The following is a 15,475-nucleotide window of genomic DNA, read 5'->3' on the forward strand; positions in this document are numbered from 1 at the left end:
CCTATATAAGAGAGAGCTTAGAGAAGGGGTTCATTCGTAAGTCTGTCTCTCCCGCGGGAGCTGGGTTTTTCTTTGTTCGGAAGAAAGAGGGTGATTTGCGTCCCTGCATAGATTACAGGGGTCTCAACGCAATCACAATAAAGAACAAATACCCATTACCTTTAATTTCGGAGCTCTTTGACAGACTGAGAGGAGCTCAAGTTTTTACGAAGTTGGATCTGCGGGGTGCGTATAACTTGGTACGAATTCGAAAGGGTGACGAATGGAAGACCGCTTTTAACACCCGAGACGGTCACTATGAATACCTCGTCATGCCTTTTGGGTTATGTAATGCACCCGCAGTATTTCAGGACTTCGTAAACGATGTGTTCAGGGATTTACTGTTATCCTCAGTAGTGGTGTATCTGGACGACATCCTGATTTTTTCTCCTGATCTGGAGACTCATCGTCAGGATGTCGTTCGTGTCCTTTCCCGTTTAAGGGAGCACTCATTGTTTGCTAAACTCGAGAAATGTGTATTCGAGCAGTCCTCATTGCCTTTTTTGGGTTACATTATCTCACAAGAGGGTCTGGCTATGGATCCTGCGAAGCTCTCTGCTGTCCTGCAATGGTCCGAACCTCATTCCTTGAAGGCGGTGCAACGCTTCTTAGGATTCATAAATTATTACAGGCAGTTCATACCCCATTTTTCTACTTTGGTGGCCCCTTTGGTGGCCTTGACTAAGAAAGGTGCTAATCCCAAAGCCTGGTCTACTGAGACATCTCAGGCTTTTGAGGCAGTAAAAAGACACTTTTCAACTGCTCCCGTTCTTCAAAGACCCGATGAGAGTAAGCCCTTCCTCTTAGAGGTTGATGCCTCTTCAGTGGGTGCTGGTGCGGTCTTGTATCAAAAGAACGGTGCAGGTAGAAAAAGGCCGTGTTTCTTCTTTGCTAAAACCTTTTCACCGGCAGAGAGAAACTATACCATTGGGGATAGGGAACTGCTCGCCTTGAGATTAGCCTTGGAGGAGTGGCGTCACTTGCTGGAAGGAGCGAAACATCCTTTCCAGGTCTATACAGACCATAAGAATCTGACGTACTTACAAACCGCTCAGCGTCTGAATCCTCGCCAAGCCCGCTGGTCCTTGTTTTTCTCCCGCTTTCACTTCTCCATCAACTATCTGTCTGGGAGTAAGAATAACAAGGCAGACGTCCTGTCTCGCTCTATGCTTTCTACCCAGGAAGAGATTGACGAACCTCGTCTTATCCTTCCCTCCAGGGTTTTTCATACGCTCTCCCCTGTGACGTTAGACCAAATCCCACCGGGCAAGACCTTTGTTCCGCCTGATCGACAGAATGATATACTGTCATGGGCCCACACCTCAAAGGTGGGTGGGCATTTTGGTATTAGGCGGACACGAGAGTTACTGGAGAGGTGGTATTGGTGGCCACACTTAGCCAGCCACGTCAAGAGATATGTCAGTTCCTGCTACTCGTGTGCTCGCAACCGTCCATTACGGCAGAGACCGGCTGGGCTCTTGCATCCTTTACCAGTGCCAGATAGACCATGGGAGGTGGTAGGCATGGACTTTGTGGGTGATCTTCCATGTTCACAGGGACATAGATTTGTGTGGGTCATTACGGACCATTTCTCCCGGATGGTTCATCTCGTACCGTTATCGAGAATCCCATCTTCCAGGGTACTAGCCAAACTATTCCTCAAGCATGTCTTTAGGCTTCACGGGATGCCAGATCGTATCATTTGTGATAGAGGCCCGCAATTTACTTCCCGTTTCTGGCGAGATCTTTGTAGCCTTCTGCAAATTGAGTTGAATCTCTCTTCGGCATACCATCCGGAGACTAATGGTTTGGTTGAACGTACCAATCAATCTATGATTATATACCTTCGACACTTTGTTGCTGAGAACCACGATAACTGGTCCTCCCTCCTACCCTGGGCAGAATTTGCCCTTAACAATTCGCTGGCTGAGGCCACTGGGCAGACACCGTTCGTACTCAATAATGGGCAACACCCTAGGGTACCAGTACCGTTTCCCGCTGCTGCACCTCCTCCTCTTGTGGCCGACTGGGCAACTAATGCCAGAGAGGTTTGGGATCGGACTCAAGAGTCGATCCAAGCAGCTAAGGACCGTATGAAGACGGTGTCCGATCGGTTTCGTCGCCCGGCTCCTGTCTTTTCTCCAGGGGACTTTGTGTGGCTCTCTGCAAAACACGTGAGACTTAGAGTGAGCTCTGTCAAATTTGCTCCTCGCTTCCTGGGTCCTTATGAGGTTCTTCGACAGGTAAATCCTGTAGTCTATCAATTGAAGTTACCTGTCCATCTTAGGATTCATGACAAATTCCATGTCTCACTGCTAAAGCCGGCTATTTTACCTCACGCTCGTGAAGTGCACTCTCCTGCCTCTGATTCCTCTCGCTCTAGCTATGAGGTACGAGCCATAGTTGGTTCTAAGATGGTTAGAGGGCGCAGGTTCTTCTTGATAGATTGGGAGGGCTATGGTCCGGAACATCGCTCTTGGGAGCCTGAGGAGGCTGTCCATGCTCCCGACTTAGTTGCCGATTACCTGCGTCGCCGGGAGGGGGGCCCTTGAGGGGGAGGTACTGTTACGGTTGCTGCGAGCACTGGAGACTAAGTCCAGATTTCTTGCTACTGCACATGTGCGAGCGCTGGAGACTAAGTCCAGATTTCTTGCTACTGCACATGTGCGAGCGCTGGAGACTAAGTCCAGATTTCTTGCTACTGCACATGTGCGAGCGCTGGAGACTAAGTCCAATCTTGGAGCCATTGCACATGTGCGGGTGACATCATCGCTGACACGAGGTCACATGTCTCTGACACCTTCTATGCCGATTGGTCGCTGGTCATGTGCTTGTGACGTCTTGCTCGGTGATAGGCCAGCATGACGTCACTCCTGTCGTTCTGGCAGCGGATTGGCTCTGGTGTCCTCCATCTTGGATGAGGCACAGAGTCTATATAAGACCCTGACACACGCCGCATGGTGCTCAGTCCTCTTGGTTCATGCATATGAGTAGACGCTCTGTGCGCGTTCCTCTAGGCATTCCTCTGTCTATGCTAGGTGAGCGCTACCGGCAGGGTAGCGTTCTTATACCTTACAGCTTCGGCTGCTGTCCGTATCCTTACCTCTTAGGGGAGCGGACATAGGCAGGTGCCTGAGGCACATGGTCTGGCTGGGCCTTGTGATTCTACTCGTAGGTGGACGTTGCCGCTAGGGTAACGTTCCTTATACTGCGTCTGGCAGTTGTTCGTATCCTCGCACACTAGGGGAGCGAACAGAGGTAGAAGCTTTGTGCGGCTTACGCTGCTGTTCGTCTCTTTTGCACCACTAGAAGAGCGGACCTAGGCAGGTGCCATATCTAGTGGTTCGTGTCCTCGCACACTAGTGGAGCGAACGCAGGTAGGAGCTTTGTGCGGCTTACGCTGCTGTTCGTCTCTTTTGCACCACTAGAAGAGCGGACCTAGGTAGGTGCCATTTCGCACACATTGCCTTTGTCTCTGTGATTATTAACAGAGATCATTCCACACACCCTCCAAGTAAGGGAGGAATTGCTTTACTTACTTATTATATCCTTCTGTGAGTTAACAGAGGTATTGCACTCTGCCATAGTCTGCAGCAAAGTCTTTGCACGGTGGACCCTGACTGTCTGATACTCCTTTCAGTTATTATCAGACAGCCCCCCGTAACAGTCTGATTCTTGGGCTCCCCGCCATGACTTGGAGTGGGAGTGGTGGTGACTGCAGCCGGTGTGTCTCTAGCTAGCTGGGTTGGGTGCATGGCTGAAACGTGTTTTTCACTATGACACTCCTCACAGTTGACGATGGATTTACAGTCCTTGGCCATGTGCTCAAGTGATGCGCAGCATTTGAAACAGATCCCAAGCTCTGTGAGGACTTTCTTGCGCTCCTGTAGGGTTTTAGATCTAAACCCTCTGCACTTGTTCAGTGAATGCGGTTTTTTATGGATGGGACATTCTTGATTGAAAGACTTATCTTGTGATGAGATGGTGTTCTGTTTATCTGTGCGTGCTGCAGGTGATGGTAGCTCAGTCTTCCTGACACTCACAGTGTTCTTAATGTCTCTGCGTTTGTGTATGGCACCTTCATACCTTGATGATGATGTTGCGGCTGCCGAAGTGTTGAACTCTAGGAAGTCGAGGCTGGGGTCGTTCCTCATCTGGGCCTGCTCATCGATGAACTTGCAGAACTGAATAAATGGGGGAAAGGTGACGTCATGCATTCTTTTGTACCTTGAGACTGACGTTGCCCATTTCTCCTGCAGACTGTATGGCAGCTTCACCACGATTGGGTTCACTCCATGGGCTGTATCCAGGTAGCACAGCCCAGACAGACGAGGGTCTCTTTTGGCGAGCTCCAGCTCCATGAGCAGATCACTTAGGTCTTGAAGCTTGTGGACTTCTTTAAGGTTGATCTTTGGGATGTCCTGCAGTCTCTTGAATAGGGCTTTCTCTATTGCTTCTGCGCTGCCAAAGGTGCGTTCCAGTCTCTGCCATGCAGCAGCGAGACCTGCTTCTGCTTGTCCCACATAGACGGTTCTGAGGCTCTTGATGCGGTTTGTAGAGCCTGGGCCCAACCACTTGATCAGGAGGTCGAGCTCCTGTTCCGCAGTGAAGTTGAGATTGGCGATGGCTGCCTTGAAAGTTGCTTTCCAGGCCCTGTAGCTCTCTGCACGATCATCGAATTTCGTGAGACTAGTGTTGATTAGCTCTCTGCTCACCATGAACCTGGCAAACTCAGACATATCTGATTTCTCACCACTTGTTGCCACGACGACTCGTGATGCCCCTGGGACGTATGGGCTGCCTGGCGTGAATGGATGAGATGTTCCCGGGTAAAATGACGTTGCTGCAGGGTTGAGCTGTGGTTTAGCCTCTGTAGATTCTGATGACCGCTGCTTGAGCTGTGGAAGTGGGTCAGGAAACACTTGGTTGCCATCTTGCTGTGGTGGCTGTGTTTGAGAGGGCACCTCTTGGTGACTTATTAATTTGCTCGGGTGCTTTAGGTGGTACTAGCACTGGGAGAGGTAAGTTGGAGGTTTCGGTGTTGTCGGCTTGGACGGTACTGCAAACCGGGGTTGCTACAGGTAACTGATTCAGTACATAGTCTCTTGTGCGATCAACTGGATTGTCTGCTTCCAGTGGTGGCGAGTCAGCTGGATCAGGACCTTGGATCAATGCTTGCTCAAGTAGTCTCACTTTAGCTAGCGCAACTTCCTCTTCCATCTGTGACCGAATAATCTTTATCCGAGCCTCCGCTTCTGCCCTTTTGGCTTCCGCTTTAGCAGCTTCTGCTTTTGCATGGGCTTCTGCTTTAGCGGCTTCTGCTTTTGCAAGGGCTTCTGCTTTAGCAGCTTCTGCTTTTGCAAGGGCTTCTGCCCTTTTGGCTTCTGCTTTAGCAGCTTCTGCTTTTGCAAGGGCTTCTGCTTCTGCCCTTTTGGCTTCTTCCTCTACTTCTCTTTCTGTGAAGGAACGTCTCACCTTGGATTCCTCTGCTCTTATGCGGGCCTCTAGTATCCTGTCGCTCAGGGCTGAGCTTCTTGAGGATGATGACCCGGATGACCGAGAGGAACGTCTAGATGAGGTTGATCGGTGTGATCTGGTTTCTTGCTGGTGAGAGATACGGTGTTCGGCCTTGTCTATGGCATCTTGCACCTTGGCATCTCTTTCCTTGTTTACCTCTTCTGCCTTCCTCAGGTCTGAAAGAGCATCATCAATTTTAGAGTCTTTTAGAAAGGTAATGTACCTTGTTGACAGTCTCTTGTATCTTTCATGAGCTGTGTTCAGCCGTTCCAGAGCGGCTTGTAAGCATGTGGCATCACCTGATGAGGATTCAAGTCTTGACATGTAATAGGTGACTCGTTCCCACTGTTCTTCCAGGTGTTCACATAGCTCATCTTTCATAGTGTGATAGTTTTCAGCGGCCTTTATCGTGGGTTTGGAAGAGCGCTTCGGTCGGACAACTTGGTCTGCTGAAAGCGTGGGCTCTGCCTCCTGTGCTTCATAATGGACAGTATCAGATTGTATTTGCTCTGTTTCAGCAGTGGGGAACTGTCCAAGGTCTTTTTCAGCCATTTTGATTTAAGGTGTACTGTCTCTTTAAGAAACTTGACTTTTGAATAGGGGTCCAAAAATCGTTGTGCAGATCTGCAAGGACTCCCTGATGAGATTCCCAAGGTGTCTTCAGTAAAACTTGGGGTTCGCAGTGCAGCGATGTGCAGTAATGAGGTATAATGTACTGCAAGTCTATAGAAGGAGTATAGCAAGAGAGAGACAGCAGGTGCATAAACTGTCCCTTTACAATGCAGCAGAGGTGACACAGGACGTGGCAGATGGGAGAGCTTCCCCTTAGGCTTGTCCAGGCATGCACTGTGCAGGCAGACTAGTGCACAAGGATTGTTGCTAGGCAGATTACAGGGGAAGTTACAGGGCTCTTAGGGATCTGTAGCTGGGGTATTGAGCTCTTAAAGGGAACCTGTCAGCAGAAATGTCCCCTAAAACCTAACAGATTCCCCCTCTGCAGCTCCTGGGCTGCATTCTAGAAAGGTCCCTGTTATGATTGTGCCCACTTTCTGACCGAAAAAAAGTGTTTATAAAGTTGTACCTTTTTGGCTTCTGATTCTGTAAATCTGTCACGGGGGCGGGCTGCCTGATGGCCGTTATTCTGCCCCCCGGTCCTGTATGCCGCCCCCATCGCTGATTTCAATACTTCTGGACGCCGCCCACTGCTCCAGCCATCCCCGCGCATGCCCAGTGCCCATCTCTCGGGGATGAGCACTGTGCCCAGCGTCACCGCTAGTGACGTGCACGCAGGGTTAAGATTATGGGCGGTGCTGTGATGTTTATTCCTAAGCAACCGCCCATAATCGCGGGACCGCGCTTTCCCCCTCGGCCTGCTTCTGCTTCCTGCCTCGGGGCAAGATGGGAAGGAGGCGAAGTGAGGTCAGCAGCAGCGCGCTTGCGCAGAAAGAAGCAGGCCGAGGGGGAAAGCGCGGTCCCGCGATTATGGGCGGTTGCTTAGGAATAAACATCACAGCACCGCCCATAATCTTAACCCTGCGTGCACGTCACCAGCGGTGACGCTGGGCACAGTGCTCATCCCCGAGAGATGGGCACTGGGCATGCGCGGGGATGGCTGGAGCAGTGGGCGGCGTTCCGAAGTATTGAAATCAGCGATGGGGGCGGCATACAGGACCAGGGGGCAGAATAACGGCCATCAGGCAGCCCGCCCCCGTGACGGATTTACAGAATCAGAAGCCAAAAAGGTACAACTTTATAAACACTTTTTTTCGGTCAGAAAGTGGGCACAATCATAACAGGGACCTTTATAGAATGCAGCCCAGGAGCTGCAGAGGGGGAATCTGTTAGGTTTTAGGGGACATTTCTGCTGACAGGTTCCCTTTAAGCAGTCTTCTGACTGTTCTGTCCCCACTTAAAGGCGATGGAAGGTGCGTAGTTGTGAGAGGTTGTGAGAGTCTTACCTTCGTTTTTCCTATAGGTGGGGCAGACAGGACCTTGAGCACTCCAGAGTGAAAACATGCACAAGCTGAGATGAAACAATGGTGGTTTATTTTCTCCAAAGGTTAGGACATGCAGAGTGCAGTAATCCAAGTACCTGGCATTGTAATCTTCCAGTGATGCTTGCCTCTGTAGCTACTACGTGGTCAGAAGACTTTGCTTCTAGTAGCTCCTATAAGGGATCTTGCTCTCACAAAAGCTCTGGCTGGAATGAAAATCCCAGGAAGTGATGCAAGAGGGTCATAAGACACTCCCATGGGCTGGGCAAAAGAAACAGAGGAGCTGAAAAGTCTGACCAGTAGATGGCAGCAGAGACAGGCATGAAAAACATTAAATAACAGTTTTAACTAAGACAAATAGAACAGCACAAGAATCACTATCAACACCCACCCCAGCTATCAGCTGATCGGCAGCTGCTGTCATTCAAAAAGTTGCTCATTTTACAAACTTTACTTGGTTGTGATTCAAAACCTATACATCCTAGCTGACAACTAAAGGTATGTCTGGTAGAATCAGCCTGATAGCAATATAGCACTGGCTTTAGGTTATATAGGAAAATCCTGATTGGTGCACTTTAAGCAAGGGGTACTTTGCACGCTGCGACATCGCTAGCCGATTGTAGCGTTGCCGAGCGCGATAGTACCCGGCCCCGTCGCAGATGCGATATCTTGTGATAGCTGCCGTAGCGAACATTATCGCTACGGCAGCTTCACACACACTTACCTGCCCTGCGACGTCGCTCTGGCCGGCGACCCGCCTCCTTCCTAAGGAGGCGGGTCGGGCGGCGTCACAGCGACGTCACACGGCAGACGGCCAATAGAAGCGGAGGGGCGGAGATGAGCGGGACGTAAACATCCCGCCCACCTCCTTCCTTCCTCATTGCAGGCGGGACACAGGTAAGGAGATGTTCCTCGCTCCTGTGGCTTCATACACAGCGATGTGTGCTGCCGCAGGAACGAGGAACAACATCGTACCTGTCGCTGCAGCGAAATTATGGAAATGACGACACTACACAGATCACCGATTTTCGACGCTTTTGCGATCGTTTATCGGTGCTTCTAGGCTTTACACGTTGCAACGTCGTTACTGGCGCCGGATGTGCATCACTTTCGATTTGACCCCGACGAGATCGCAGTAGCAACGTGCAAAATACCCCTTAGTTGTCCAGCACCTACCCCACGTCTTTTCACTACTGTGTTTGCCATAACTTGCATATGTAGTGACATCCCAGCCACAGTCAATGTGCACCTCGGCCGAACTCAGCCAACAGGCGCATGTGCCAGAACCAACCCCGATGTCGTCAGCCAGCACCGGTTCTAATTACCGTTCACATGTGGAGTTTTTTCTTTTCTTTTGTTAATCCTGTTTATGATCTTTTTAATTAAGTTTGAAGCCTGGTACTTCTTGTAATTTTTGGCACACCTGTGAGACATAAAAGAATATTATTAACGACCTGTTATTTTGAACCTTTTTTTATTAAATATTTTTGTAATTTACATATTAGTCCTGTCATTATTATGTTTGTAGTCTACATACGTCTGGCATTGGAGACAATTACGTGTCTACACACTCTCAGTGAAGTAGGTGTATCTGTCTCTAAGTCAACAGTAAAGAGAAGACTCCATGAAAGTAAATACAAAGGGTCACATCTAGATGCAAACCATTCATCAATTCCAAAAATAGACAGGCCAGAGTTAAATTTGCTGAAAAACACCTCATGAAGCCAGCTCAGTTCTGGAAAAGTATTCTATGGACAGATGAGACAAAGATCAACCTGTACCAGAATGATGGGAAGAAAAAAGTTTGGAGAAGAAAGGGAACGGCACATGATCCAAGGCCCACCACATCCTCTGTAAAACATGGTGGAGGCAACGTGATGGCATGGGCATGCATGGCTTTCAATGGCACTGGGTCACTTGTGTTTATTGATGACATAACAGCAGACAAGAGTAGCAGGATGAATTCTGAAGTGTACCGGGATATACTTTCAGCCCAGATTCAGCCAAATGCCACAAAGTTGATCGGACGGCGCTTCATAGTACAGATGGACAATGACCCCAAGCATACAGCCAAAGCTACCCAGGAGTTCATGAGTGCAAAAAAGTGGAACATTCTGCAATGGCCAAGTCAATCACCAGATCTTAACCCAATTGAGCATGCATTTCACTTGCTCAAATCCAGACTTAAGACGGAAAGACCCACAAACAAGCAAAACCTGAAGGCTGCGGCTGTAAAGGCCTGGCAAAGCATTAAGAAGGAGGAAACCCAGCGTTTGGTGATGTCCATGGGTTCCAGACTTAAGGCAGTGATTGCCTCCAAAGGATTCGCAACAAAATATTGAAAATAAAAATATTTTGTTTGGGTTTGGTTTATTTGTCCAATTACTTTTGACCTCCTAAAATGTGGAGTGTTTGTAAAGAAATGTGTACAATTCCTACAATTTCTATCAGATATTTTTGTTCAAACCTTCAAATTAAACGTTACAATCTGCACTTGAATTCTGTTGTAGAGATTTCATTTCAAATCCAATGTGGTGGCATGCAGAGCCCAACTCGCGAAAATTGTGTCACTGTCCAAATATTTCTGGACCTAACTGTATGTAGTTAATGGGCTCTTATTTCCTTCGGACAAACCTTGGACATCTGGGAGCTGCATATTTGGCTCCAGGGCCAATGTGGCATATCAATGGGGTTTCAGCACAAATATCACTTGAATTCCGCCAATTCTGGAGGTGAGTATAAGGTGTTTTTAGTTTACAAGGCGGAAAATAGTACCAAAGAAGTTGTTGGCAGAGTAGTGGACAATCCCTTTAAGGCATTTTAAGTGGTTTTGATGTATTATAATCTGATATTGTGATAAGTTTTCTTTTTATCTATCCTGTTCATTAACCCTGATATTATCACCCTGTGTGTCTCACATTTTTTTGTATAAGGCCTTTACTCCTATACATATGTATAGTAGATAGATCAGCTTTGACAGTGAACATCAAGTTACATGTAAGGGACACACTATGTGGCCAAACCTTTACATCAGTCTTGCACTCATTATAAATATTTATTTAAATTTTAAAATTATATATCTACATACATAATTGTCAGTTGCAGATGTAACTGTATCCCACAATGCACTGCAGCACTGTCAGTTGCGCAGCCGCAGTTCGCGCCCACATCATAGCCATGGTAACCAGGGACAACAGTGTGGGCGGAACCCAAATTGTGGGCTGAGTAAGCACAATTTTGTTCCCAGTCAAACATTGTGCTACCCATACCACAGCCAGGTATAATGAGGTGTTGGTGGTTTAAATTACACATTTGTGAAAACACGGAGCAGTAAGGAGGCGTGGCCGGGTATGACCGCCCTTGCCTGGCATCGCCATGCCTTAAGCGATGTTGCGTTGAGCGACGAGACATAGCGGCAATGACGAGACATAACAAGACATGGCAGCACTGACGAGACATGACGAGACATGGCGGCACTGACGAGACATGACGAGACATGGCGGCACTGACAAGACATGACGAGACATGGCGGCACTGACGAGACATGACGAGACATGGCGGCACTGACGAGACATGACAAGACATGGCAGCACTGACAAGACATGACGAAACATGGCGGCACTGACGAGACATGACGAGACATGGTGGCACTGACGAGACATGACGAGACATGGCGGCACTGACGAGACATGACGAGACATGGCGGCACTGACAAGACATGACAAGACATGGCGGCACTGACGAGACATGGCGGCACTGACAAGACATGACAAGACATGGCGGCACTGACGAGACATGACGAGACATGGCGGCACTAACGAGACATGACGAGACATGGCGGCACTGACGAGAGACAGAGAGAGAGAAAGAAAAAAAAATACATGCACATTGTTTATTTACAATAAAAGTACACACAGCCTTTACCACATATAATTAGCCCCAAAAAAATGTTACGCCCCGAGGCAGCCGAGCTGCTCAGATCCAGGCGGTCCGTGACTCGAGGGGGTCCCTGACCCGGGAGCACCGACGAACAGTTTTTAAATGAAAAATAAAAGTCTGACTACGCCACTCGTGGTTTGCGGCCAGGGATGATAGTGCCGCCGCTGCAGGTTCCCACTGGGGATGATGGATGGGGGCAGCGTGGATGGTGGAGCCCTGTAAGCGAGTAGGGCTTTTCCCCAGGGGTAGGTGAAGGGTTAACGTGGAGGCGCGCGGTAATGAAGCAGTCTAGGCAAGGAGAGCAGTTTGATGGTGTTTACTCACTGGTTCGACGCCCTGAGACGTACTGGATTCCAGGTGCGCCCTTGTCTTGATAGCTGTGCTTGCCAACCTGATGCCACTCTCCACCTGTGCACCCCTGTGTATGTGGGTCCTCCCTGGCGTGGAACACTTGGAGGTCCTCCTGGAGTTTGGGTCCTGCCGAAGGCATCTTGGACTATTTAAGGGAATGTGTCCCGGTCCTCACTTTGCTGCTGATGCTTCGGACGTTAAAGGGTGGCAGATGAGTCCTGGAAACCCACCAGCCTGGCAGAGTTAACAGAGGGCCTGAAGTCCATGTCTGTTCTGGGATCTGCACCCCGTGCGTGCAAAGTACTGTGAGCCCTGGATGTCCAACCCACAGGGCCCCTCTGTCCTTGGGGTTTGCTCTTTCACACCACAGCTACTTTCCTCCTCTGAGTGGCTGTTCTTACAACTCAGGTGTTTGCAGTCTCTTTCTCTCCTTCTATGTCTCTCAAGAGTCTCTGGTCTATCTTGACACCCTTCCTCTTTCACTTCCTACTGTAGACTATCTACCTACTAATTCCTCCTCCTAAACTCTTATGACTGTCTTCTGCAGACTGCCCACACTCCCCAGGTCACTGTCTCCTCCCCCAGGTCTGGTCTCTTCCTCCCAGTTGGCTGCCTGTTATCTACAGTGTCCAGCCCTGTCATCTGGCTAAGGCTACTTTCACACATCAGTTTTCTGTATTCAGGTACAGTCCTTTTTTTTGCCGTATCCAACGTTTCCGGTTTTGTTGTGCAAACCGGATCAAACCGGACCCACCGGATCCGGTTTTAAGCGGATCCGTTGTGAACGGATCCGGAAAAAAACGGATCCGGTGGGTCCGGTTTGCATCCGTTTTGCATCCGTTATGTCCGTTTTTTTACGGATCCGTTTTTTTAACACTAAACAAACAATTAACGAGTTCCGTATTCTGATTGGCTATTGGGAAAATATAGTATATATACAGTATTTTGAAGCATATTTTACAGAATGAAGACAGAGACAAGCAGAAACCATGGATGCTATTCTTGCAAATTACACAAAGATCACTGCAGATTTTATATTTGAGGCAAATCGCTTGGCTATCATCGTCAGAGAAAAGGAGCGACAGCGACTGAGGCGTCAGCGACATCGACGCTTTTGGATCCATCCCCTGACTGCCCAGAGACTGACACGTGGGGTGTTTTCAACCCTATACCTGGAGCTCCGTGGAAACCATGAAAAATTCACAAGCTATGTCCGGATGGCAGTGAATAATTTTGACGTCCTCCTTGGCCTTGTTGCGGACAACATCCGTAAAACGGACACCTACAGCCGGTTCTCTATAACACCCGAGGAGCGTTTGCTGGTTACGCTTAGGTAAGTTTTTTTTTTTTAGAACTGTATCCTCCTGTAAATTGACTTTTAACTGTAATGTGTTTGCTATTATTTTTTTCTAATTATTGTCTTTCCTTTACAGATTCCTTGCAACTGGAGAGTCGCTTTCGTCCCTCCACTATCAGTTTCGACTAGGAATTTCCACCATCTCGGGAATCATTAGAGACACTTGCCAAGCCTTGTGGGATTGCCTCCATGAGGATTTCATCCCCCAGCCCACCAGGGACAGATGGCTTGCAATTGCTGAACAATACTATAACATTTGTCAGTTTCCAAATTGCCTTGGCTCAGTGGACGGCAAACATATAAGAATTGTGAAACCTGCTGCTTCGGGGTCAGAATACTACAATTATAAAAAGTATTTCTCAATTGTCCTAATGGCAATAACGGATGCGGACTACAAATTTATCTCAGTGGACATTGGCGCATATGGGAGATCCAATGACTCTCAGGTCTTTAAAATGTCCCCAATGGGGCGGCGAATCTATGGGAATACTTTTGATTTCCCTCCTGCAAGACCTCTTCCTGGCACATGTGAGCCCCCAATGCCCTTTGTTTTTGTGGCCGACGAAGCCTTTCAACTCTCCCAACATCTGTTGAAGCCATATGCAAGCCGTGGATTGACGCAAACACAAAAAATATATAATTACAGATTATCCAGAGCCAGAAGAATGGTGGAATGCTCCTTTGGGATACTAACCAGCAAATGGCGAGTGTTGTTAACAGCCATTAATTTAAACATTGAAACTGTTGATGAAATAGTGAAAGCATGTGTGGTACTACACAATTTTGTTTTAACAAAGGAACCTTTGTCCTTGGATGACCAGAGTTTGGAATCCACCGCTTTGTCTGACTACACCAGTCCTGGATTTAGGAGTAGTGTTGCCTGTTCAACAATCCGTGACAAATATGCTGACTATTTTGTGTCCCCAGAAGGTAGAGTAGATTGGCAAGATCAAATGGTATAAGATTTTTGTTTAGTTTTATAACAAATAAACATAGTTAAAAATAAATTAAAAAATATCTTGTTAACCTTGTTAATTTTAATCTTTCACTCGCTTTAAAAATTTGTAATTTTTACACCGTCAAATTACAACATGTTATGTTTTTGTATTACCTTTATTATTAACTTAACTTGCAAAATAATATTCACACCAAAAAAATCAAGAACAAATAAATACTTTTCAACAAAAAACTTTTATTTTTATTACATAAATAAATTATAAATTGGTATATCTTGGGCTTGGGGTGGAGATAGTACTGGAGGGGCTGACAGGTGGGAACACACGCACAGTTGGAGTATTGAGGGTGGAAAGTGGTGTTGGTGGTGGTGGTGGGGAAGTAACAGAAGGTGAAGGTGTGGTTGAGAAACCAAGAGGGAAACCAGGAGATGGGATGGGATTTGGTAAGGATTGAGGGGTGGAGTGGAGGGATTGGGAGACAGAAGAGGTGGCGGGTGAATTAGTGGCTTGAGTTGGGGTCATGATGGGTGTGGAAGGCGAGATGTGGTAGTGGGAAGGAAGTGTAGGGGCAGATGTGGTTGGGAGCTGGTACTGGGCCGCAGGCTGGTACTGGGCCGCAGGCTGGTACTGGGCAGCAGGCTGGTACTGGGCAGCAGGCTGGTACTGGGCCGCAGGCTGGTACTGGGCTGCAGGCTGGTACTGGTCAGCAGGCTGGTACTGGGCAGCAGGCTGGTACTGGGCAGCAGGCTGGTACGGGGCAGCAGGCTGGTACTGGGCAGCAGGGGGAGTAGGGACAATGGCTGGAGGGGGGGCAGGTGCTGGAGGAGGGGTGGGTGGAGGTGGTTGGGAGGAAACCTGCGCCAGAGCCTGCCGTGTGGCTTGCATTACATGCATCTGCTGGTCAGGAGATAGCTTTTCCATGCGCTCTAGTACAGCTTGAAAAAAACAATGATTGGGTGATTTACTTGCATCTAAATGCAGCCTGTCCAGACGCGTGCACAATTCGTGTGTATTTTTTTCCATATTGGCATTTATGAAGCTAAAAGATGAACGATTTTGTTCGGCTAATAATTTAATGGCGTTCTGGAAGGCTGCATTTAGATGCAAGAACTCGGGCGCATAGCTCTTTTCCTGACCACTATGACGCTGACGCCCAGAACCCAAAGGTGTTCTACTGAGGGCAGCAGTGTCAGAGGGGTGGGGTAGGGGAAAAGCTATCTCATCACCAGCAGCTTCAGGTAATGAAGTCTCACGGGAAGCTCCAGCGCAGGTGGATGGGACAGATGTCGATGGAAGGGAAGGTTCAGATGGGTGGGGTCTGT

At 48.4% G+C, this 15,475-nt stretch overlaps 1 protein-coding gene across 1 annotated transcript in view; it reads right to left on the reverse strand.

Annotated features, from left to right (window-relative positions):
- Positions 1–8,867: 8,867 nt before the first annotated feature.
- LOC142275062 (uncharacterized) overlaps positions 8,868–15,475 on the reverse strand; it is a 52,517-nt gene continuing 45,909 nt past the window's right edge. Inside the window, exons 7-8 of the mRNA XM_075332583.1 lie at positions 14,854–15,475; positions 8,868–8,973 (exon numbers count right to left, since the gene is read on the reverse strand). The exon at positions 14,854–15,475 is cut by the window's right edge and continues 80 nt beyond it. Of these exons, the coding sequence (XP_075188698.1) occupies positions 8,868–8,973; positions 14,854–15,475 (728 nt within the window). The remainder of the gene's footprint in view (positions 8,974–14,853) is intronic.

The sequence above is a fragment of the Anomaloglossus baeobatrachus genome, chromosome 1 (genome assembly GCF_048569485.1).
Source record: "Anomaloglossus baeobatrachus isolate aAnoBae1 chromosome 1, aAnoBae1.hap1, whole genome shotgun sequence".
NCBI classification, from domain to species: domain Eukaryota; kingdom Metazoa; phylum Chordata; class Amphibia; order Anura; family Aromobatidae; genus Anomaloglossus; species Anomaloglossus baeobatrachus.